The sequence below is a fragment of the Cucurbita moschata genome, unplaced genomic scaffold (assembly GCF_002738365.1).
Source record: "Cucurbita moschata cultivar Rifu unplaced genomic scaffold, Cmos_1.0 Cmo_Scf00052, whole genome shotgun sequence".
Taxonomy (NCBI): Eukaryota; Viridiplantae; Streptophyta; class Magnoliopsida; order Cucurbitales; family Cucurbitaceae; genus Cucurbita; species Cucurbita moschata.
Genome location: NW_019268568.1, coordinates 1,324,547 through 1,347,949, shown reverse-complemented (window position 1 = coordinate 1,347,949; position 23,403 = coordinate 1,324,547). Strand labels below are relative to the sequence as shown.

At 36.2% G+C, this 23,403-nt stretch overlaps 4 protein-coding genes across 6 annotated transcripts; 2 read left to right on the top strand and 2 right to left on the bottom strand.

Annotated features, from left to right (window-relative positions):
• The first annotated feature begins 935 nt into the window (after nt 1-935).
• Nucleotides 936-7,099, top strand: LOC111436234. The gene is made up of 10 exons (XM_023073968.1): nt 936-1,227; nt 1,381-3,993; nt 4,088-4,189; nt 4,337-4,489; nt 4,710-4,873; nt 5,013-5,160; nt 5,468-5,590; nt 5,685-5,772; nt 6,284-6,714; nt 6,833-7,099. The coding sequence occupies exons 2-9, from the start codon at nt 1,624-1,626 to the stop codon at nt 6,448-6,450; spliced, it is 3,315 nt and encodes a 1,104-aa protein (XP_022929736.1). The 5' UTR covers nt 936-1,227; nt 1,381-1,623; the 3' UTR covers nt 6,451-6,714; nt 6,833-7,099.
• Nucleotides 7,100-8,556: 1,457 nt separating this feature from the next.
• On the bottom strand, nt 8,557-10,417 carry LOC111436237. The gene is made up of 3 exons (XM_023073972.1): nt 10,373-10,417; nt 8,870-9,296; nt 8,557-8,796 (listed from the first exon to the last, which is right to left on the bottom strand). Exons 2-3 carry the CDS (start codon nt 9,282-9,284, stop codon nt 8,660-8,662), a joined length of 552 nt encoding a protein of 183 aa, XP_022929740.1. The 5' UTR covers nt 9,285-9,296; nt 10,373-10,417; the 3' UTR covers nt 8,557-8,659.
• Nucleotides 10,418-12,043: 1,626 nt separating this feature from the next.
• On the top strand, nt 12,044-17,655 carry LOC111436238 (ADP-ribosylation factor 1-like). Of its 3 annotated transcripts, none has more exons than XM_023073975.1 (9): nt 12,044-12,189; nt 12,340-12,522; nt 12,639-12,677; nt 13,541-13,603; nt 14,128-14,146; nt 15,571-15,682; nt 16,143-16,190; nt 16,910-17,040; nt 17,329-17,655. In XM_023073975.1, exons 2-9 carry the CDS (start codon nt 12,420-12,422, stop codon nt 17,360-17,362), a joined length of 549 nt encoding a protein of 182 aa, XP_022929743.1. In that variant the 5' UTR covers nt 12,044-12,189; nt 12,340-12,419; the 3' UTR covers nt 17,363-17,655. The 3 variants fall into 3 exon arrangements, with proteins under 3 accessions (XP_022929743.1, XP_022929741.1, XP_022929742.1); XM_023073973.1 differs by having other exon boundaries at nt 12,263-12,522; XM_023073974.1 differs by having other exon boundaries at nt 12,044-12,262.
• A 1,685-nt stretch (nt 17,656-19,340) lies between these two features.
• Nucleotides 19,341-23,325, bottom strand: LOC111436223 ((R)-mandelonitrile lyase 1-like). Its single transcript, XM_023073956.1, has 4 exons — nt 23,223-23,325; nt 21,787-22,440; nt 19,937-20,786; nt 19,341-19,462 (listed from the first exon to the last, which is right to left on the bottom strand). Exons 1-4 carry the CDS (start codon nt 23,323-23,325, stop codon nt 19,423-19,425), a joined length of 1,647 nt encoding a protein of 548 aa, XP_022929724.1. The 3' UTR covers nt 19,341-19,422.
• Nucleotides 23,326-23,403: the final 78 nt, after the last annotated feature.

Sequence of the window (23,403 nt, the reverse complement as noted above, 5' to 3'; positions counted from 1 at the left end):
AGACCTTTTGGGTATGTCGGAATACATAGATAGTTGAATCTGAAAAAGACTCGGCTAATTGCTCTCAAACATGCTAGATCATTACCCCATTAAAGAAGTGAGGTGGTCGATATACATCTATATATTCCTCTACTGGCATTGGCACTCATTCCTTTCTCCAATTGATGTGGGACCGCCACCAAATCCACCCCCTTTGGGGGCCAGCGTCCTTACTGGCACACCGCCTCGTGCCTACTCCTTTTGGAGAACAACAATAAGGCTAACACATCGTCCGGTGTCTGGCTTTGATATCATTTGTAACGACCCAAAGCCACCGCTAGCCGATATTGTCTTATTTGGGCTTTCACTTTCGGGCTTCCTCTCAAGGCTTTAAAACGCGTTTGTTAGGGAAGGTTTCTACACCTTTATAAAAGTTGTTTTGTTCTCCTCCCCAACCAATGTAGAACATCACACGTTATAGTTATATCCATGAATATACCATTGATCCTCTCATGAACAATTAGTATTTAAAGAAACTATTTATTATTTTTCTTGTATGTAAAAGAATGTTTCGGTCCAAAATGACAAAAATCAAATGACAAGCTCTTACAAACACAACTCGACAACATCCTCATAATTAAGACCGAGCCACATATGATATGATATGACATGACGTGGAACACTAAAATTTTCTATTAATGAATTTACAAAAGATTTAAGCAAAGCATAGAAATTGGAATAAATGACTAGAAATTAAAGTGAAAAAGTGACATAAATAGAAAACACTTGAGAAAAAGTAAGATATATTTTGTTTGGAAAGGGAAAGAGAATAGCAATAAATGGAATAGGCATATCCTTGGAGGAGATAAATAAGATGCTGAGACGAACGCAGAAACCACGTAGTGCCACGTGGGACGCTACCTGGCGAACGGGCATCGCATCTTCGCTTGGAACCACCCTCGAAAAAAGAAGAAGAGGGAAAGAACCAAAACAAAAAACTAAGCCACCATTCCCATGGCGGTCCTCTTTTTCAATCGCCATCTCTTCCAATCATCTTCTTAGTTTCATCCTCGTCTCAGACTCTGTCTGCTGATGGACACTCTCTCCCTCGGACTCCCCATATTCAGAACCCTCTAAGGAGGGAGATTTTGCGTCTTAGTTGTAAACGAATTCACTTTAGCCTCGAATTCCCATCTGGGTTTGTTTAGTTTTATCATTACCCTGCTGCCTTTTGATTCGTTTTCTCAGGTACCCAATTCCCGCTTCTTTGTAAATTGGAGGATGTGAATGATTTTTTGATCTGTTCTTAGAATTTCTCCATTTTTCTTTTAAGTTTTGTTTCTGGGGTTGCTTTGTTTTGGTTGATTCATTACTATTTTCTTCTTTTTTCTTCTCGTTTAGAATGATTTTGTCGGGATGTTTTTTTTTATTCCTGATGATGTATCAATTGGATATGGGGAAACCGAAGGATTTGGTTCGTTGAAAACCGAGGAACTTGGGAGTTGCTTTCTGGGTTGGTTTCAAAATTTTGGTTTGTATTAGGATTGCGTGATTTTGTTGTCGTGTGTGATTAGATTCAATGTTTGAGCGAGACTAAGAACCGCTGCATCGATTAGTGACGTTCAAATATCAGGCTGCAAACAGATGGGTAGCCCTTTGACATCGATCTCAGCCCCTAATTCCTCACCTGTTTCGAATCCTGGTTCGAATGATGAAAACCCGCGTGTTAAATTCCTGTGCAGCTTCTTGGGAAGTATAATGCCTCGCCCCCAAGATGGCAAGCTTCGTTATGTTGGGGGAGAGACAAGGATTGTGAGTGCTCCAAGGGATATTACATATGAGGAGTTGATGGTTAAGATGAGGGAACTTTATGATGGGGCTGCAGTGTTGAAGTACCAGCAACCAGATGAGGATCTTGATGCTCTTGTGTCTGTTGTCAATGATGATGATGTGATTAACATGATGGAAGAGTATGATAAGGTGGGTTCGGGTGACGGATTCACTAGGCTCAGGATATTCTTGTTTTCGAATCCAGAACAAGAATGTTCCTTGCCTTTTGTGGATGGGGATGAGAGGGATACTGAGAGGCGATATGTAGATGCTCTTAATAATTCGAATGACGTGAATGATTTTGTTCGACAACAGCAGCCAGATTCCCCTGTAATTAGTGGCATAGATGATGTGCACGGGATAGAACATTTTTTGAACCCAATGAATATTGAAGGTAGTCTTCACACCCAGAGGAGTTGTGAGCCATTGTCACAATATCAGCTGCATCAGCTCGCAGTCCCTTATATTGGATCTGGGCAGCAACAACAATCCATGGCTCAAAGGTATAGTGAAATGGAAGCTCCGTGGAGTCCTGCTTTCGTTTCACCCAGGCATCCTGGTCTGTATGATCCAAGACCAGTGGGAGAATATCCATCTTCTCCATCTGCGTGGTACCGTCTGCCATTCCCTGATTTTCCAGATAAATACTTCGAAAGAATGCCTGAAGATTACGCCAGGGAGCAAATGAATCACCAGTATATGTATGAACATCAACCACAATCTAATGAGAACACTGTCTGGCTGCCAAATGGACCTATTAGTGAAAAGTCAGGTTTCCCTGGTAATATATTACACGGACATGGTGTTCCTGATGGGAATAGTTCTTGTGAACACTGTCGATCAAATTATCATCGGTATCAAACACACATGGAGCAAGCTAATATGTTAAATGGACTTCCTCATGAATACTCTCAGAATAGGGAGGCATTGATGCAAAAGGCTGACACGAAGTTCCATCATGGTATTTTCCCAAATGAGCAGAATATTAATGATCCTCGATCTGCTTATAACGAGACACCACCCCATGAGAGAGGATGGATTATGCAACACCAGATGAGCGTGCGGGGGGATGACACGAGAACATATGTTTCTGGGGCTGGACGATTGAATGATCACTACATTGTGGATGGTTCTGGCTCAAATTTTCCTCCTACACAAAGTAATATAACTGATGGCTACCAAGCTTCCATGAATTTTCATGATGAGGTATTTCGTGACCAGGTTGTGCCTAGTGGGCAACATATGTGTGTTCCTCCTCCTGAAGATCGCGGTGTTGGTTATATGAATATGCCTTATGGATATGGAGCAGATCCTCAATATCCTCCTGTGGCACACAGGCATATGCCTGGAAATACTGCCTGGCGAAATGTTCAGAACCCGTCACATGCTGCTCCTCCTTATGAAGCATCTGTTTCCATTCAGCAAGGGAATGTGACTGTTAATCCAGGATATATCAGAGCCATGCAGGAGGGTAGTCCCCGCATTCATATTGGTACGGACCATCAAAATCCTTGGCATGAATCCTCACAGAAAATGTTGGGTATTGAGGGAGCAACTGGTTCAGAGCATTTACCTGCACTTGTTTTGAAGACCAATTCGACCATGGTTGGCCATGACAATCAACAATTCACAAATCTAGAACATGTCCAACCACATCTAGATAAGATAAACCTCATCGCTTCTCCTTTGCAAAGATCAGATTCATCTTCAGCATTTATTCATGAAAAAATGATTTCACCTTTTAATCCTAGCCAAAATCCACAACCGAGGACTGTTAGTGTGATTAATGAAGCTATGATGATGGAAAGGAAAATTGTGCCTGGGGAAGGAAACGAACACATGATAACTGATATGGGGGAAGCTGACATTTCTGAAGCACGCGTTGTATCTCATCCAGAGCAGAATAACACGGATGATACATATTCCAAGGATGTACCCCCTGAATCGTTAAATTCAAATTGCACGAATACTCCAGTAGATAATGGTGATGACTTGAAATCTGCTGTAGAGACTCTTGAAAATCCAAAACTATCTGTCAGCCGTCTGAGTTTCTTACCTGAGTTGATTGCATCTGTGAAAAGAGCAGCATTAGAAGTATCTGAAGAGGCAATGGTTGAAGAAACCGCTCTAAGGAGACCTGATTCAGTAGGAAAAAAAGAGACAGCTAATGAGCTAGGCTCCTTGGTTAGGACAAAGCAATTGAGCAATTTTATTTGACATTTGACAATATTTTTTCATTGTATTTGTTTATGTTTTTGTTTTTTTCTTTGCCGTACAGAACGCCCATGGGGAACCTGAGTTGGAAACTGGGAGTGAGAATCAAAGCTCCACAATTGAGCCAACAAAGGCTGAAGAAGAAGCCATTTCAAGAGGATTACAAGTAAACTTATAATTATGCTCATCTTCTTTCACCTCATACTTTTGTCCGTTTCTGGAAGGCGCTTTGGCTATTCCTTGTGTTCATTTATGACTTTGCTTATGCTTTTCACTCGTGCTTTGATGCTTTATCTTTGTATTCTTTGTTTAGACGATTAACAATGATGATCTGGAGGAGATTCGTGAACTAGGGTCTGGGACTTATGGTGCTGTTTATCATGGGAAATGGAGAGGTTCTGATGTTGCAATAAAGAGGATAAAAGCTAGCTGTTTTTCTGGACGACCCTCAGAAAGGGAACGTCTGGTAGAATCTTGGACTTATTGCTCTTCCTTTCACTAGGCATTTATGGTTCCGTTGAATGAAGAACTTGGTCCATATCTTGCCATATGCTTGTTACTTGTTTGTGTAACCAAATATTGACCAGCTCTTTTATACCACTTTTTGTATTGATTTGTTACTCATTCAGTTCAATGTTTTGGTGGACTACACGTAGTTATCGATTTCTACTTCTTTCCTATAACAGATTGCAGATTTTTGGAAGGAAGCTTTGATATTAAGTTCCTTACACCATCCAAATGTTGTTTCCTTCTATGGTATTGTTCGTGATGGTCCTGATGGTTCCTTAGCAACAGTGACAGAATTCATGGTAAATGGATCATTGAAACAGTTTTTGCACAAGAAGGACAGGTAAATTGTTGTGGGATAGTTCTTATTTCACTTTCTTAACGATCGTTTGTTCTTTCATTGAATGTATTTCATGTTAAACTGCGATGATAGTGAGTCGTACTGGGATTGTGATATGACGTAAATACTACCTTTTCTATAGGACAATTGATCGTCGTAAGAGACTAATTATAGCTATGGATGCTGCATTTGGGATGGAATATTTGCATGGGAAGAATATTGTACATTTCGATTTGAAATGCGAAAACCTTTTAGTGAATATGAGAGATCCTCAGAGGCCTGTTTGCAAGGTATACTGAGCTAAATTTGTTTGTGGTTATTACTTCCTATTCTGTTTTGTAGCATACTTTCTTCCTGTTATTCGTGTCGGGACCTATAGGCTTGAATAAATCCACTACTTTTGTTCTGTTCTTTGTTTTCAACTTTTTCGATGTTTAGCTCATCAGACAACGGTTCAAAAAGTTTTTCTTTCAACTAAAAACTATAAATTTCCTCCCATCGTGCTTGAAAGCGAAAAAAGATCGAACCGTGGGGGCATTTTGTGTCTTGGGAAGCACCTGAATTCTAAGTTCACGTGCTGTGTGCATGATTTTTTAGATCGGTGATTTGGGATTGTCGAAGGTGAGACAACACACGTTAGTATCGGGAGGGGTTCGTGGAACTTTACCCTGGATGGCACCCGAGCTTCTTAGTGGGAAAAGTAACATGGTGACAGAGAAGGTAGGCTCACCCTTTTCTCATTCTTACCACTTCATTTGACTAATCACATTTTTAAAGCTTATCTGTATACTTAAACAGTTTTGGTTGAATACAGATTGATGTTTACTCATTTGGGATTGTTATGTGGGAAGTACTCACGGGAGATGAACCGTATTCAGATATGCATTGTGCTTCTATAATCGGTGAGCATTCAACTATGATAGTAACTTTATGCTCTCTTATCTATCAGCTATGCATTGTTCTTTAAACTATGAGCAAATGCTCTATTCACGGTTCGGCACAAGCGGGGAACGACCGTGAATCCGTGAAATGATTTTGAAATTTACATTTGTTTGCTGTAGTAATCTCAATGAGATCTAGGATAATTATGCACATATATGATATTGGAAAGGTACGTATATTATTTTCCATACTTGTTTAATAATGCAAAACATTATATGAAAAAGAAATGATCAAGACTGATAGTGGCGATATTTGTCCTTTTTGAGCTTTCCCTTTCGGGCTTCCCCTCGAGACTTTTAAAACGCGTCTGCTAGGAAGAGGTTTCCACACCCTTATAAAGAATGTTTCGTTCTCTTCATCTCACATGAAACTGGAGCCGTATTCTTAGGTGTCTAACCAAAGAAAGACTAATCTTTAAAGTAGGCCAAAGAAATGTAATTTCATTGTATCCTTCTTGTTTCATGTTTGCAGGAGGAATCGTAAACAATTGTTTACGTCCAGAAATCCCGACATGGTGCGACCCGGAATGGAAGGCTTTAATGTCAAGCTGCTGGGACTCAGACCCAGCTATGAGACCATCATTTTCAGAAATTTCTCAGAAGCTAAGGAATATGGCAGCTGCAATGAATGTGAAATAGTACTAAATCTTGGATACAACCAACCCATCCACTATTCCATTCATATGCTAAGCCAAAAATTGGAAAAAGACATTAAAAAAAAAACAAAACATGAAGCATAATTTTTGCAACTTTATGGCCACCTGCTGATGATTCTCAAAAGTATAAGAAGGCTATTAGATCTGATGTCATTCTCTTGTGGAATCCTTTTCGTGTTCTATACACTGCATTGCTGGGTGACTACAAGTACAGATATGAAGGAGATCCATGATAGGCAATGGGAATGTAAGCCTAAGCCTTCTCTTTTTGTCTTCTTTTCGACTTCGTGAGTATTCGGGCTAGTTTAGTTTTCTCGTACTTGTTATTTCTACTGATTCCCTGATTCCCCAATTCCCTACCTCAGGACTTCACCTGGGAGTTTGGCGTTGGAAGCATACGCCATACGGTACGATACGGTACATTTGCCATGATTTTCTGGAAGGCCTGTTTTTCTGAAATTTTTGTTTTTGAGTTGTGTGTTGGGAGTATATGTAAATAGGGTGGTGGGGGGAAGGAAAGGGAGTGATGATACTGCAACAAGCCTACAATGTACTTCCATACCTGAGATGAAACTGAATTGAAGTTATTATACATATAAATTTTGAGAAGAAAAGATGTTGGTTTGGGTGAATTTGGTTCCCATTTTTTCTATGCTGGGGTTATTTTCCCGACATGGTACCTAATACGCACACAAGATCTAGCGATCGAAGTTTTGCTTTTTGGTGATTGTTTTAGCCCTATCGAAGTAGAGTTCGGCGTCGATTCTTGAGACATAACCGAGACATAACCATCGTATCGTATCGTTACGTAATAAAGGGGAAAAAGAAAAGGAAAGAGGGTTGTGAATGGTTGGTGAACTTAGGGAAGAAGGAGCAAGAGACATGTGAGGTCATCAAGGAGTGAATGGACTTGCAATTTGTGCAAAGGGGAAAAGTGCTTGGACATTACTGCAACTACGTGCTATAGGTTTGGATAATAGGTTTGGATAATAGGTTTGGATAGTGGTTTTGATGCACTTTTTTTTTTTTTTTTTTTCTCAATATTTTTTTTCTTTAAACACAGTATTCACAATTTGTTTTACTTTAATTTTCATCAAAATATTGAAATTTTTAAACACAAAAATAAGTTTTCATGACTTGTATTTTGAAAACAAGTATAAATATCAAATGGACAAATTTTTGAACATACAAAACATTTATTATCTTCTTCATTAATATGCATTTTTACTCATATTTTGAAGAAATGTTGAAGAAATTATTGCTTTTCAATAGACCATTTTCGAATTAATTAGTACTTCAATAATCTTACTAATGTGGTCGGTGAACAAAAATAATTCTCTTATCTCTTGAACATCTTCATTCTTGATACCCCTAATTCGTTAGTTAAGTTATTATTATATCCTCTTCAAGAAAAAAATTATAATTCTAACATACATGTTGAACTAAATATAGATCGTCTATTATTAATTTTTTAAGCCTATGGTTTGATCGTGAATGATTTTAAGCCTATAGTTTGATCGTGAATGTGTAGTTTAGTAAGTTTGTTGTTAAGTCACAAACCCAACTCAAATTATAAATTTGAGTAAAAATAAAATAAATGTGGTACACATAATTATATGAAAACATATTTTTTAAAATTAGGTTTAAATCTAACCCATCAAATTTTGATTTACATTTTTCAAACCAAATTAAGCTTCCTTCAACATTTATAGGGTTTTTTTCTTTATATTTTTAGTATTTATATGGCAAGTTAAATGATTTTTTTTCATAAGAATTATGATTTTATGATTATTTTTTAAAAAGCGATGTTATATTTTATTAGAACAAAATTCAATTAGAGTTAAAACATTTGTAATTAACCTTCATTAACTATTTTACCTTCTTTAAATAATTTAATTTAAACTAAATTCAATTTAATTTTCATTTGATTTTGTAATATATCTTAAAATAATACAAACCTTCGAGAATGGTACAAGTTTTTTTTAAAATATTTTATACAGTAAAATAAATTATAATAATATGATAATAATAAAAAAATTATGAATAAATGTAAAATAAAAGAAAAGGGAAAAAATAAAAAATCTGCACAAAATGTACGAACAAATTACCCTTAAAAAAGACGATTAGTTTTGACACTAATATTCAAACAGATGATCAACATACCTGAAATTCAATTCAGCTCTCTAAACCTATCAGAGCATTACAAACACCAAAAAACAACAAAAGCCTCTCTCTTCCATCTTATTTTCTACGGCAGAAAACAGCATATCAAAGCGCAAGTCTGCACAAAAGGGACACCACAAACCCAAGTTCCAGCTACCAAATTCTAGTCAAGAGAGACAGCCAGACATACAAGCATGCAGCATTGCTGCATTACTTACCCCCCTTACTACCCGCTGATCCTCTTATGCTGTTGCTGCTGCTGCCGCCGCTGCCAAAATCAACACGCCGGAACCTCTCTTGACGCTGATACTCGGTATATCCACTTCGGTCACCAACCCTGTAAGTGGAGGTGGTTTTGAACTCATCCTTCGACCCAACTCTCCCACTTGACCTCTCCTTGAATGTTTCACCACGAGAAGCAACCTCCTTTGTTGAAGCGGTCGTATAGCTTCCAGTTTGCCTGTTGCGATCGTGAGTCCTCCAACTTTGTTCATAGCTGCTCACTTGTTTGACTTCTGCACTAACAACACCCACATATCCTATTCTTGCCACTTGTACATTCCCTTGCAATGGAGGACTGTACGAGTAGTCGTCCAAATCATCGTCGTAACTTTGGTACCCATTCCCCCATTGATCTAGCTGCTTTCCTGACATAGCTGCGTTTTTCTACCACCACAAACAAAACTAACCAGATTTCATAGTTGAAACTACAAGATATCGCTTATAAGTGTTTCAATCATCCCACATAAAAAATAGCAATAGATTCGAAAGAGAGAACAAACAGCTTCAAGCAAACGTTACTAGGATATTCAATATGAGAATCAGAAGTTAAAAAGGTCACTTAAAGCTCTATTACCACAACCCATGCAAGCATAGTCTAGGAATGTGTGATATCCTTTTGTAGTGCATGAAATACCCAGCAACAAGAAACCGCCATTTTCGAAGAAATGGCTGATTCCAAGTCACCAATCTAGATATTTAACATTTCGTTGGATCAACAGAGAACAAAAGAAGCACACGAAAATCAATGAAACCAGTAGAATAATAAAGAATAAAGAACTGAGAATCTAACTTTAGCCGACAAGAGAGAAGAGACATTAATATTTTTAACAAGGAATAAAAAGAAAAAAAAAAGCAAAACATACTTCAGTATCTATTTAGTACCCAAATTCCAGAAAGTAACACGATGTCACCGAGTGAAATGTTTCTTGGTTAACTAAGAAAAGAAATGTGATGTATCAATTCTAAAATGATGTTTCATTATTACTTCTCTCAGCACCCTCCCTTGATTCTTCCTCTCTTTTCTCCTCTTCTCCAGTTTAACGTCATCATCAGTCCATTGATCACTCAGTTTCTGCTTCTGATTCTGTTTGTTCAGTTTTTCACCATTTTACACTACAACAACAGGGAAGAGGAAGAAATTTTCTTCTTCTTTCCAATGTATCTCGTGCTACTTTCTACGTTCTCATTTTAATTTGTAGAAATTGAAGAGGAGAAATGTATCAAATCCGTAGAAGATGAATCAAGAAACGGAGAGAAAAGACGGCTGAAATCAGCAGTAATGATTGAAGAAAATGCAGTAGAAAGAAGATGGTGTTGATGATAAATGAAGAGGACGAAACCATAGATCATCAAACGCAGAGAAAGCCAAGAAAAAACCAATAGAAGAAGAAAAACCTGCAATTTACTCAAAGAAACGAAGAACACAAGCAATAATGAAGAAGAGACGGTGGGATTCTCACCTTTTGGCTGTTTCTGAGTAATCCAAGGGTTAGGGTTTTGGCATCGGGGACGACGTAGGGTTTATATAGCCAAACGGATATGATTATCTGCTTCCGTTACTAGTACATCCGGCTTCCAATTCGAGAGGTGGTGGGCCCGATTTATGTGCCGAGTAAAACCATAACCGTTGATATCCGTTATTCATGTATGATCTCCGAATATTTAGGAAAACTTTCCATTTACTTAAAATTATTTTTATTACTCTCCAAATTATTTTTAAATATACCTCTAATCATTCAAAATTGAATATTTAATTTATTTTACATTTTAAGAGAGTTCTTTCTTCACCAATTAAATTATAATATTAAATTAAGGGGATTAAATGTGCATCGTGCATATTTAATAAATAGATATTGTGATTTATCGATGCTAAACTGTATTAATAATAACAAATAAATGTTGTCATAACTTCATTTATTGACTTGAAAACGTAAATAATTGTCAATTTATTAAAATAAAATAATAAAAATATTTGAAAAAAATATCTTTTAAATTTTTAAAGTTTTAATAATACTCGTACCTTTTTGTTTTGTTGTAGTAGTAGCTCTCATCCCATGTGACGAGTCTTGGACTAGAGGGAATCTATTTGGTGCTGTTACTGACTATTGATGAGAAGAGTGTAAGATCTCACATTGGTCAGAGAGAGGAATGAAACATTGTTTATAAGAGTGTGAAAACGTATTCCTAGTAGACGTGTTTTAAAACTGTGAGGCTCACGGTAATACGTAACGGGCTAAAGCGGACAATATCTACTAGCAGTGGGCTCGAACTGTTACAAATGATATTAAGTTGAACTTATCATCTAGTTAGGATCAAGTTGAATATAAAATTGTATAATCTGAACCTCAATACCCTAAACCTATTCCATTCCAACTCATGAATACTCCTAATGCGAACGGGCACCTGTTCCGTTTGACCATCACTTTGAGATCGCTCTCATTCAATTTATGGCTGGAATTACGAATCCAGATTTGGCTCTCATGTGCCATGGTATTCTTTGCCTCATAGTCAAATTACTTACTCTTCTAAGAGTGAGTAGTATCCTCACAAACCAACACATGGTGTATCCTTATTCACATACATCATAGGAAAATTCCTAAAAGCTCTGTCCAACATAGAATTGTCTTAGCAAAGTATGCTTAATTATGGTGTTTCTATAATTGGACAACCGGAAAAAAAGTGCATCTTGTTGATATATATAATAACATTTAATTCCTTTACGTCTTTTTTAGTTATTCTATCTTCATGATCGCTCTCATTCAAATCTAGTCTCGATTCATTTATGTATCTGTCATTTACTTAGGTCACCAAGTATCGAATCTAAATTTTGAATCCTAATATGACTAGTCTAAAAAGGAACGGGTTGAGCGCCTATATATTTATTTATTTTTAAATATACCTGATGTTAAAATTAAGCATTTTTTTCTCTAAACTTCTATCAATTATCCGAGTTAACATTTAAACATTCAACTTAACTATTGACTTATATTTACCGTTAACTATAATTCAAAAATTAGTCTAAATTTAAAAAAAAAAAAAATTTATTATCTTAAATTTTCCACGTCACAATTTCGTATTTAAAATTTTGTAAAAAAGAATAACAGAACAAAGAAAAAAGGAAAAAAAAAGAGCGAATTTTGTTCATATAAAATTTTCCTCGGAAGTGACGTGGATAGAACGCACCGGAGCAGGAGGAACACGGCCATCAAAGAGATTTCGGTACTCCAGTTCTGGAGAATTTTGAATCGAATTCGAGCAGATCAGCGAGTTCCTAACTGTGAGTCTCCTCTTCACTGCTCTACTGCTTCTCCAGATTTCTCATTCAATTCATAATCCTGAGATCAACGCAGGTTCCGTCCTCTTCTAATGCCCGTTTCTTGATTTTCACGTCTCTGTTGGATGTTGAGTCTGTAGCTGCTTTTTCCAGGGATGTATTGAGCTCTGCGTTGAGATCTGATCCCTATCTATCTTCCTATCTATAACACAACACATCATTCTGCGCGCACCATGGGGATTTTGTTTACTCGAATGTTTTCTTCGCTCTTTGGAAATAAGGAAGCTCGAATCCTTGTTCTTGGGCTCGATAATGCCGGGAAAACTACAATTCTCTGTACGTTTTTTTTTAATTATCTTTTCTGCTTACATTTTGTGATGTGTTGGGTTTTTGTGATATCTGGATGGAGACTTGGCGCCATTTTGTGATGGATTCTTTTCAAAATTGTGCAGATCGGCTCCAGATGGGGGAGGTTGTCTCGACAATTCCAAGTTGGTTTTCTTTCCAAATGTGATCTTGTGGTTCTCTTTGTAATTATAATTTGATATGTGGGATACAAAGCATTTCCCTAATTAAGGTTATGAGAATTAAAATTTGAATTTTCGGCATTCAAGTTTAAGAGATTGGGTGGAGTTGCCACGATAGTTGCTGCATTAGTTTTGTAGATCATTTAATACTGTTTGGATTAGAAACAATGGTTGCCTCCTTCATTCTCTTTGGAGATTTCTGTAGTTCGAATTTTTTGTTTTCCCCATACTTTTTGTGTTCTTCTTTCTGTGGGCTCTCCATCCCATTTGGAGAAGGACAATGATCGGAAATTACATCTTGAATGATAAAATTCAACCACAAGAAGCATAGGCATCTACTTTTTTTTTTTCAATTGTTTAATTGTAAATACTGAGAAGTTGATTGGAAACAACTATGGGCAGGCCATAGATCTAGATTCCTTAAAATGATGAATTCAAACTATAGTAGTTTTGTTGTGAATTTACCATGAGAATTTTCTTTGAATGAGTTGTTTTACGTGGAAATATCAAACTAGGTTCTGCATAATCGTTTGCTTTAGATTTGTTAGTTTGTAGGTTTATATGCTGTTCCTTTTTTTTTTTTTCCTTCTGTTACTAATTTTTGAGTGGTTTCACTTATAGAGTTTTGTAAATTTTGTGGGGTATTTTTCTTTGTGTACCCACAAAGTTCTTTGATGTTCCCAATACCTTCTTGTTACACTATATTTCATATTTCTTAGTGGAAGTTTCATAAGTGAAAAGCTGAATTGAAAACAATTGTTTCTTGCATCGACTTTCCTTCAGCTATTGTTCAAATATCGTATAAACTATATCCATTTTGTATGCAGCAATTGGGTTTAATGTTGAAACTGTGCAGTACAACAACATCAAATTCCAGGTCTGGGATCTTGGTAAGCCAATCTAGGCCCTGATAGAAAGAAATGTGATCTCATGTTGTATTATTTTCTCCATGATTACTCTTATGAGATTGCAACACACTCAGAGAGAGAGAGAGAGAGAGAGAGGCATGCATTGTTCTGCTAAATTGATAAATAGGTTATGCAGGTTTATGTTTCTTATAAAAACAAAAAACAAAAAACAAAGAAAGATTGTGCAAATTTGTAATGATTTTATTCTAAATTCTACATACATGCGATTCAGCATGAAAATTAATTTCATATTAATAACATTAATGTTATAAAGCATTTGATAATACTAATTTCTTTAATAAAAAGAATTGTTATAGGAACCATTTTCATTGGGGGGACGGGTGGGGGGGATTATTCTAGCCATATGTGTGTTTGATTGCATGTCTGTGCTTTTTTACTATGACAATCTTATCGACTTGGGGCAAGTATTAGCTTCGATTATTTTGTCAAATCCATCCAAGCATCTTGGTTATGTTATTAATAGCTTTTCGTTGTCTGTAATGCAGGAGGACAGACTAGTATCAGGTTAGTCTTGTCCTTTTATCAGTTTTTGGATATTTTCCTCAAAAGTTGAAATTTGATATGTTTTCTAGTTTTTCTTTCCAATGCTTGGTTAAAATCTCTAGCTTGTAGAAACCATATCTGGTAATATTAGGAAAGACAGTGTCGAATATAATCTGTTCAACAAAAAAGAAAGTTGTTTAAGCAGGTAAAGGCATGTAGGTGGTTGTATATTGAAATTAATGATATTGCATAACATATGCAAACTTGGAAGGTTGTAAGAGTAGAAATTCATCTCAGGTTGTCATTTTTGTTTTTTGGTTCTCTCTCTCTCTCTCTCTCGTCCTTAATGGATAATAGCTTATAATTTTGTTATTTATTATCAAATGTTCATGATGGTTTTTTCGCCTAATTTTTATTAATAACGTATGAAAAAAAAAAAAAAAAAAACTCTATAGTTTACTAGAATTGTTAAGACACTCTTAAATTTGGATAGCCAGCTCTCTCTTGTCTGTGAATTTCTTTGTCCTGCACCCCTGAATGAGATACGATGCTCTTTTTTAATTTTCTCCCCCAAATATTTAAGCTGGTGCTCCCCCTGGCTCCCGCATCCATTTCCCAGATTGATGGTTTTCTCAGCTGGGAGGAGAGTACCATATATATATATATATATATATATATATATATATATATATATATATTTAATCAAAAGATAGGATAGGAGGATACTTTTCTTTTATTTTTTTCTTCATCATTTTTCCTTCTAAATGAAGACTTATTATGTTTCAACTGATAATTATGATAATGTAATTTAATAATCGTTCCAATAGTGCTTTTCAAGAAGCTATTTGATTGCACACTTACAGTAATACCAAATTCTGATTGAAAGAGCACGAATTTGAACTTTATTTGGTTCTTAGGAAATAGGAACGTGTGCTTTACATGATTACTGTTGTACGGTTATCACATTCTGTGGAAGCTTGTCTCTGTGTCTGGTCTAAATTGAGATCCATGTCTGGTTTTTCCTTTAATGTCTTTATTTTTGGAAATACTCTTGAATTTAAATTTCTTATTCACCCTTCTGTTCTTTTGATAATGAAAATATTCCATCTATTCTTTACCCAAACTAACTTATGTCACAGAGTTTCCTTCCGCAGATAGTAGTCTTGGGTTATTCCAGAAAGAAACAGGAAGTGGATACTTGACCTTGTTCATTTGAGCCTGTATCAGACTTCATAAATAGACTCTCTCATGTCATGTGTCAACAATACATTGTTTTTGAAGTTGACTAATATGTGTATTTGTGACTTGATGCATACTTCAGCCCATCTATATTCTACCTGTTTATTTACTATAATTGGCTCCTTAAACTTTTCTTTCTCCTTCATTTTTCTTTTCTCCTCTTTTTAAATTGTTCAAGCTAATTAGTTGCTTGCCTTGTGTCGTAGACCATACTGGAGATGCTATTTTCCAAATACGCAAGCTATAATCTACGTGGTTGATTCAAGTGATACTGATAGGCTGGTGGTAGCAAAAGAGGAGTTTCATGCAATACTTGAGGTACAATATGGTCGGCACTTGTTACAGAGTTGGTAAACAAAATGTAGAATTTGTCATACCTGACCTTGTGTGTTTCTGAAATTTGGAAATAAAGTCTAATGATTAGTTATATTGTCAAATTATGCATTTTAGTATATAAGGTTTATGGTTTTATTTGATGCTGAGTAAAATCTCAATTCTGCGTTAATGAAATACATCATCAAGAGCGTGGATTGTATCTGGTTCCTAGATGGCAATACTCAGTAGTAGTATGTTTGCGTCACTATACTTTTCCTTCAGTTTCAAAAGTCCTTCTGCAAGAAATAAATTGAACGTGTCTGAACTGTCCACATTTTTTTTAGGAAGTATTGAGCTTGTAATAGTTTTGTAAGTTTGTTTATTAGTCAAGTTTACTGTTTTCAATTTTCAGTCGATTTTTGTCAGCCAGTTCCAATAGTTTTTCTTCTGTGTGTTTGTTCAGGAAGAAGAGTTGCGTGGTGCAGTTGCGTTAGTTTTTGCGAATAAGCAGGTTAGTGCTGTTGCCGATTATTTATATTGTTAGCATTTTTGGTCAGAAAATAGAATCCAATAGACTTTGAATCTGATAGTTGAAGTACGCATATGCAATTGGGCTTAAATAGTAGGATTTAAGGATTTGTTTGTATGTGTTTTGGAAAGTACGCAAAAAATATCATTTTATCTTTTTTGTTTTAGAAAAACCGTTCGGAACTATTTTTCTTTCTAGTGTTTATTTACCTTTTATTTTATTTATTCAAATACATTATTTAGTTTCGTTTTGAGTTCATCAATATGGAGTGTGATGTGATGGATTTGAACCTTTGACCTTTTAGTTGAGAATACACATGTTTTTTTTTTTTGTCAGCTGAGCTACGTTCATGTTGATACATTATTAAGTTTAGCAACTACGAAATGTGAAATTGAATCGTATGTGGAGAGTTATTGTAACAAATACTGGAAACAGTAATTCTTAGTTTTTTCAGAAAATAATTGAAAACATTAAAACCTTATCTCTCATTTTATCATTTCCCCGATAAATTTCTCAACTCAAGTTTTGTGAGTTTGAAAACTGTGTAGCTGTTTCTCAAAACAACGGAAGGTCCAAGACCAAGCATTTGTGATTGTGTGTCTGAGGTGTTTTGAAGGCTTGTATAAAATGTTTAGTACAAATGGTTAATGCAGTTTCTATTTTTCTATCTTTTCTACATATTATCTTTCCCATCGGTATAGGATCTTCCGGGTGCACTTGATGATGCTGCAGTCACAGAGGCTTTAGAGTTGCACGAGATTAAGAACCGCCAATGGGCTATATTTAAAGCCTCCGCTATAAAAGGAGAAGGTCTTTTTGAGGGATTGGATTGGTAAGTACAAAGTTATACTTTACATCTGTTTTTTTTTTTTTTTTTTTTTTTTTTTTTTGGGTTTTTTTAATGATTCCAGAAACTTTAATAATTAGACCCTCCCCGACCGCCTAAATGCATTGTTTTGTTCGACATAGTCGACCCAATCTTGTGAATTTATTTTTGGATACCTTTGTTCGATATCGAATGCTAGGAGCAGCATTGTCAGTCAGAGCTACGTTCTTAAACGATTTCACTTTTTTTACAGCCTTCTTTTATTTAGTTTAACCGGTTAATGTGCTAATTCAGGTTAAGTAACACCCTCAAGTCTGGAGGTGGCTAAGTATTAGCAGCCAAAGAAGAACATGTGAGGCACCCAGTTGGAGAATACGATGTTTGAGCATCATGACTTGCAGAAGAGAACTCATTTGCCGAGTGATTTCGCCAGTTTTACTTGTTTTAGTCACAATTTTTCTTTTTAAAGGGAATGATCTATTTTGTATACATGTAAAATTGCTTTCATTAAAGAGGCTTTTTCTTGTTTCCCATCTTTAATTGCTTGCTGTGATTTGAATGCTATTTGTTAACATCATTTCTAATTCAGGGATAATGTCTAAGATTGAACTTTTGTCACGATTCCCTTGAAGAGGATATTCAAATTTCAACTCCTGAAGCCTAGAATTCATTGTATGGTGCTGTCTTTACCTTGTCGACGAAAAGGGATGCTGGATCCACATTTGACGAGCTTTTTTAAGCCTTAGATGCGTGCCTGCCTTATAAACACATACAAATATGAATCCTTCTTTGTTTAGGTATGCCCCAGAGAGACATGGAAGTTGCGAGATAAGTCTCTCAACAAACCATTCAAAGAATTAATTCAATGTTGGTTTGGGCACGGTTAACTGAACTACAAAACAGGCAGGGCTTTACTTTCGTAACCAACCCTATTCTTCGGTCGCAAAATGTAATCATTGGGAGATCTATCCTTTGGTAGAACATCATGACTTTGGTCTCTTGGTCTCTACCTTTTAGTCTAGGCAGGGTTGAATGCCTGTGACATATAAAATGCATCAAGTCTCAATAAACCATAGCATACACTTATGCAACTCATGCCTCCATTTTTTTTATTAAATAACGTCCCCATGAGACACATATATGTAGTAGTTGTCATATCTTTTGTGATTAACAGACATGTAACATAGTTACATGACGTGACATATGGAGATTCATGCATCATACAACATTGATATCACAACATAATTCCATAACTTAACTTAATCATAAGTATAATTGATACATAACAGAACTTGTAACACGACATATCATATATTGTACCATAAACATAAATATAACACAAGTTAATAATCATAACACACGACACGTGTAAGGCCATAGGACACACGTCATTCATATAGCAAACAAGTCATCCAACTAAGCCAACAGTGAAGCCATTTACATAGTTACTCTAAGTAGGAGTTGCTAATTATTCTTGGTACTAGTCTTAATATGCTCCTCAAAGTTCACTTCTACCTACGTGGGTCTACAACATTATGAAAAAAATAGATTCAATTTGAAGTGTTCACTAATATTTAATAGAAAAATATATTTAATTTAAATGGTCGACCTAAAATATATAAAAGAAGAAAAATATATTTAATTTGACAGGTTAGAAATTAAAAAAAAAACATATTTCTTGTATTTAATAGATTAAATATTAAAATAATCAATATATAAATACATTAAATAAAAATATATATTTAAACTTGGATGAGATGGGTTAGATATATATTGAGATATTTTTATAATTTTTAAATATAATTTAAGTAAAATTATAACTTCGATATATTAAATATTTAAATATATTATTCTATCTTTAACTATATTCTCCCAAAATTCATATAAACGAATAAGAAAATGTTTTATCCCTCGAGTTAATAATATATATATTTTCAATATTATTTATTATTGCATAAGAGATCAAATTTTAACCTTACAAAAAAAAAAAAAAAATTATGCAATATGGTTTTGGATTTACAAAATTGTGTTTTTTATGAAATGGTCAAATCTTTTAATTCTTGGCCTTTATTAATCTTTCTTGTAGCATTATACAAAATTTTTAATTAATTGTTATTAATACTTAAATAGGTTATTACTAAAGTTTCTTGAATGGTCCAAGCTATTATGGTTACGTAAAACCCACGCTAATAACGAAACCAGTGAAATGCTAATCAAGTCCAAAGCTTTAATTAAACATCTTTATTTATTATATATATATATATATATATATATATAAGAAAATACAAAGAAAAGTATACGTTTATAATTATTTTAATTTTTGAAATGGAGCAGAAATAGACATTTTTCATCTAAAAATGGCTATTTTTCTTCCAATTTGCCATTTTATTACACCCCTCGTTGTTTTAGCATTTGAAGCCCAACATACCTGCAAAAATAATTAAACAAAAATTATATTTTTTATTTTATATATATGACTCTCCACTGGTATGATATTGTCCCCTTTGAACCTAAGTTATCATGATTTTGTTTTGGGCTTCTCTAAAAGGCTTTAAATTAGCCGATGTGGGACTTTCATCATCCAACACCTCCTCTAGAACAAAGTATGTCTCCCCTTAATCGAGGCTCAACTCCTTTGGAGTCTTAGTCATTTTTTACTGCCTTTGAGGAGACCTCCTTTGTTCGACATTTCAGGATTTACCAATATATTGGGACGACTAAGTTTAGATAAACACCGACTCTCCACAATGGCATGACATTGTCCACTTTGAGCATAAGCTCTCGTAGCTTTGCTTTGGGCTTCTTCAAGAGGCCCCATCAATAGGGAGAGTATTGTTTGTTTATAAACCCAGGATCATTCCCTAAATTGACAACTCAATTATTTATTATATTAACAACTAACCGGCCGAGCATCATGAGGGTGGCAATAGGGTTAGATCCCGGCGAGACGGCAAAAGTGGAGCCGTCAAGAACACGAAGATTCTTTAGTCCGATGACACTATAATTACCGTCGACCACTTTTCCGACCAAACATCCACCATGGTAATGCCAATACGTTGTGACTGTTCTCTTACAAAACTCCGCCACAGAGCTATAATCCGACAAGTTTTCCGGCAACGGAGGCCCTAAAAACTGAATTACTCTATTACCCTCCAAATCCCTGGTTTTAATGTTTTGTATGATTTGGGTTTTTAGAAAATCCCCCACTTTTCTCACTCCTCCAACGCAGAGCTGAATATCAGCAGGGTTAGAATAGTAATTGAATCGCACAATGGGGTTGGTTTTGACGTCGGTGGAGGAGTTCAGGCGGAGAGAGCCGACGGAGGCGAGTTTGGAGAATTTGCCGCCGATGGTAGCTACGGTGAGGTTGACGGACGTGGAGTTGGGGGGAAGGAGGCTGAAAGAAGGGGGGATTGAGAAGGGTGATGTGCTGGCGATGGATTGGAAGTAGTAGGTGTTGTTGTTTGAGATTCCGATCACCTTTGAAGAGGTGAAGTCTAGTGGAAATGGAAGAATTGGAACGACGCCGACACGGGGATTGTCCTTCATGAACTCACCCACGTGTGGGTTGTGGAGGATGAGGGGAATGTTTAAGGATGAAAGATGGGATTTTGGGCCAACCCCACTTAGGAGAAGAAGCTGTGGGCTTCCAATGGCTCCGGCACTCAGAATTATCTCTCCATTCTTGTGGACGACTGCTGTGTGTAGCTTTCCTTTTGAATCAGAATACAAAACCTCACTTGCTGATGATCCTATAAACAGTTCATACAGGTAGAATAAGTTACTAAATTATGGGGTAGTAGTAGATTTGGTAGAAAGTTCAAGGAGGATAATATCTGTTAGTGGTGGACTTGGATTGTTACAAATGGTATCAGAGTTAGTCTCGGTGTGTCAGCGAGGATCCTGGGCTCCCGAGAGGGGTGGATTGTGAGATACCACATCGGTTGGAGAGGGAACGAAACATTTCTTGTTAGGGTGTGGAAATCTTTCTCTAGTAGACGCGTTTTAAAAATATTGAGGGGGAGCTCGAAAGAGAAGGTCCAAATAGGACAATATGTGCTGGCGGTGGACTTGGACCATTACAAATGGTATCAGAAATAGACATTAAATGTTGTGCTAACGAGGACGTCGGACCCCTAAGAGGGGTGGATTGTGAGATCTCATATTGGTTGAGAGGGGAACGAAACATTCCTTGTTAGGGTATGAAAATCTTTATCCAATAGAGGCGTTTTAAAAATCTTGAAGGAAGCTCGAAAGAGAAAGCCAAAAGAGGACAATATCTATTGGCAGTAGACTTGAACGGTTGCAAATGGTATTAGAGGCACCAAGTGGTGTGCCTGCGAGGACGTTGGGCTCCCAAATATGGTGGATTGTGAGATCCCACATTGGTTAGAGAGTGGAACAAAGCATTCCTTGTTAGAGTGTGAAAACCTCTCCTTAAGACGCGTTTTTAAAACATTGAGGGGAAGCTTGGAAGGGAAAACTCAAAAGATGACAATATCCCCTAGCGGTGAGCTTGGACTATTACAAAGGGTGTCAGAACCAGACACCGAACCGACTCTGAGCTCTCAAGGGAGTGGATTGTAAGATCCCACATTGGTTGAAGAGGGGAACGAAACATTACGAGTAGAATCGGTACTGGTTGACAAATTGTAGAAGCATTACTAGTTAGTGTTTTCTCCACTATAATACTTATTATGAAATGTATGCTCTTTTCACAACAGCAACAACAAACAGAATCGAAACACTAACCAGAGAAGATAATTCTTTCGACAGTTGCCCGAATAGCGACTTTGAGATTTCCGGGTCGTGCCTTGTTGAGAAGCTCCACAGCTCCATGCCTATTCCCATTCTCATCAAAAATAGAACCAGTAATTTTAGTACCCACAACGTCTCTCAACTCAAACCCATTATCAGGCACAATTCCTCCTTCAACAAGAATCCTTCTAAAAGCATTTTGCCAAGCATTCAAACTCGGCCTATACACCAAAGCCTCTTCAACCCATTTATACGCCTTCTCCACCATTTCCATGTCAAATTTCTGCACCCCTAACTGTGTTTTGAAGAAATCTGTGTTCGGTTTCGAGTACACGCCGCCGTTGATCATGCTAGTGCCACCGAGAACGCGCCCTCTTAGGTTCTGCACACCCTCCTTGGAAGTGAAACGATTGTAGGGATTTTTGCCATCATCTTCAACGGTGAAAACGTTGAGTAAAGCTTGTTCTTTAAGCACTGATGGGTATTTATTGGGTTCACTGCCTCTTTCAATAAGGAGGGTTGAGAAGTTTTTTGATAATGTTGCAGCTAATGGGCACCCTGCCGTTCCTCCCCCTACAATTATGTAGTCATACTCTTCCTTTTCTGGGAAATCATTGCCATCGTGTACGAATTTCATGTAGCTAATATCTACACAAAAAGAAAAAATCATACAAATATGATCGTTCATTAGATTTTCACGATAGAGATTAAATTGTTATAAATCATAAACTATAACGACTAAATTATCAGCGGCTTAATTTAACAAACTAAATTGTTACAAAATATAAGTATAAGGATCAAAACTTTATGGATTAAATTGTCTGCATTCCCTACAACATGTTCACGTTACTTACTCTTTACTTCTAAGAGTGAATACTATCCCCACAAATGAATACGAGTTTTTCCAGCATGATTTATCTTATTTATAACATAGAATTGCTCTAAGCAATACACGCTTAACTATGAAGTTCTTATAAATGAATTACCAAAAAGTAAGGTGCACTTTTTTTTGTATAGGTAGTATCTTTCAAATATTGTATGATGTCGTTCTTAATCCTCCTATTCATACGATCACTCTCATTCAGATATGGTCTTGGTTCATTCACGTACCCTTCATTTACTTAGGTGTCACATGCTTACCAAATTCTGCCTTGGTTCGTCTCTGAATTACATATTATGAATAAGTAATGTGAACATGTGGTAAGGAACGATAGAGAAAAAAAAAATTATTATCCTAACCATATCTTAATTACTCTATTTAAGCCTAGATATGGTTGATTAGGATTGGATAGAACACGTTGTAACATTCACAATCTCCATGCTCAAAATTAATTCAGCGTAAGAGTGAGTATATCTCAACAATCAGCCGAGCCATAACAAGAACTTTAGAGATTGGAAGAACAAGAAGAAGAAAGATCGAAGGAATTTACCTTGATTGGGTCGAGTGTTGGTAGAGATTAAGAGTAGTAATTGGGAGTGAGAGAGAAAGAGAAGTACGAGGAGGAGAAAGGTAGGCATGGTTGAATTCTCCATGAACTCATTCCTCCATAGTTGCGATGTTTATATAGACACACGATTGTATGTAATTAGAGAAAAAGTCAACTTTTATTG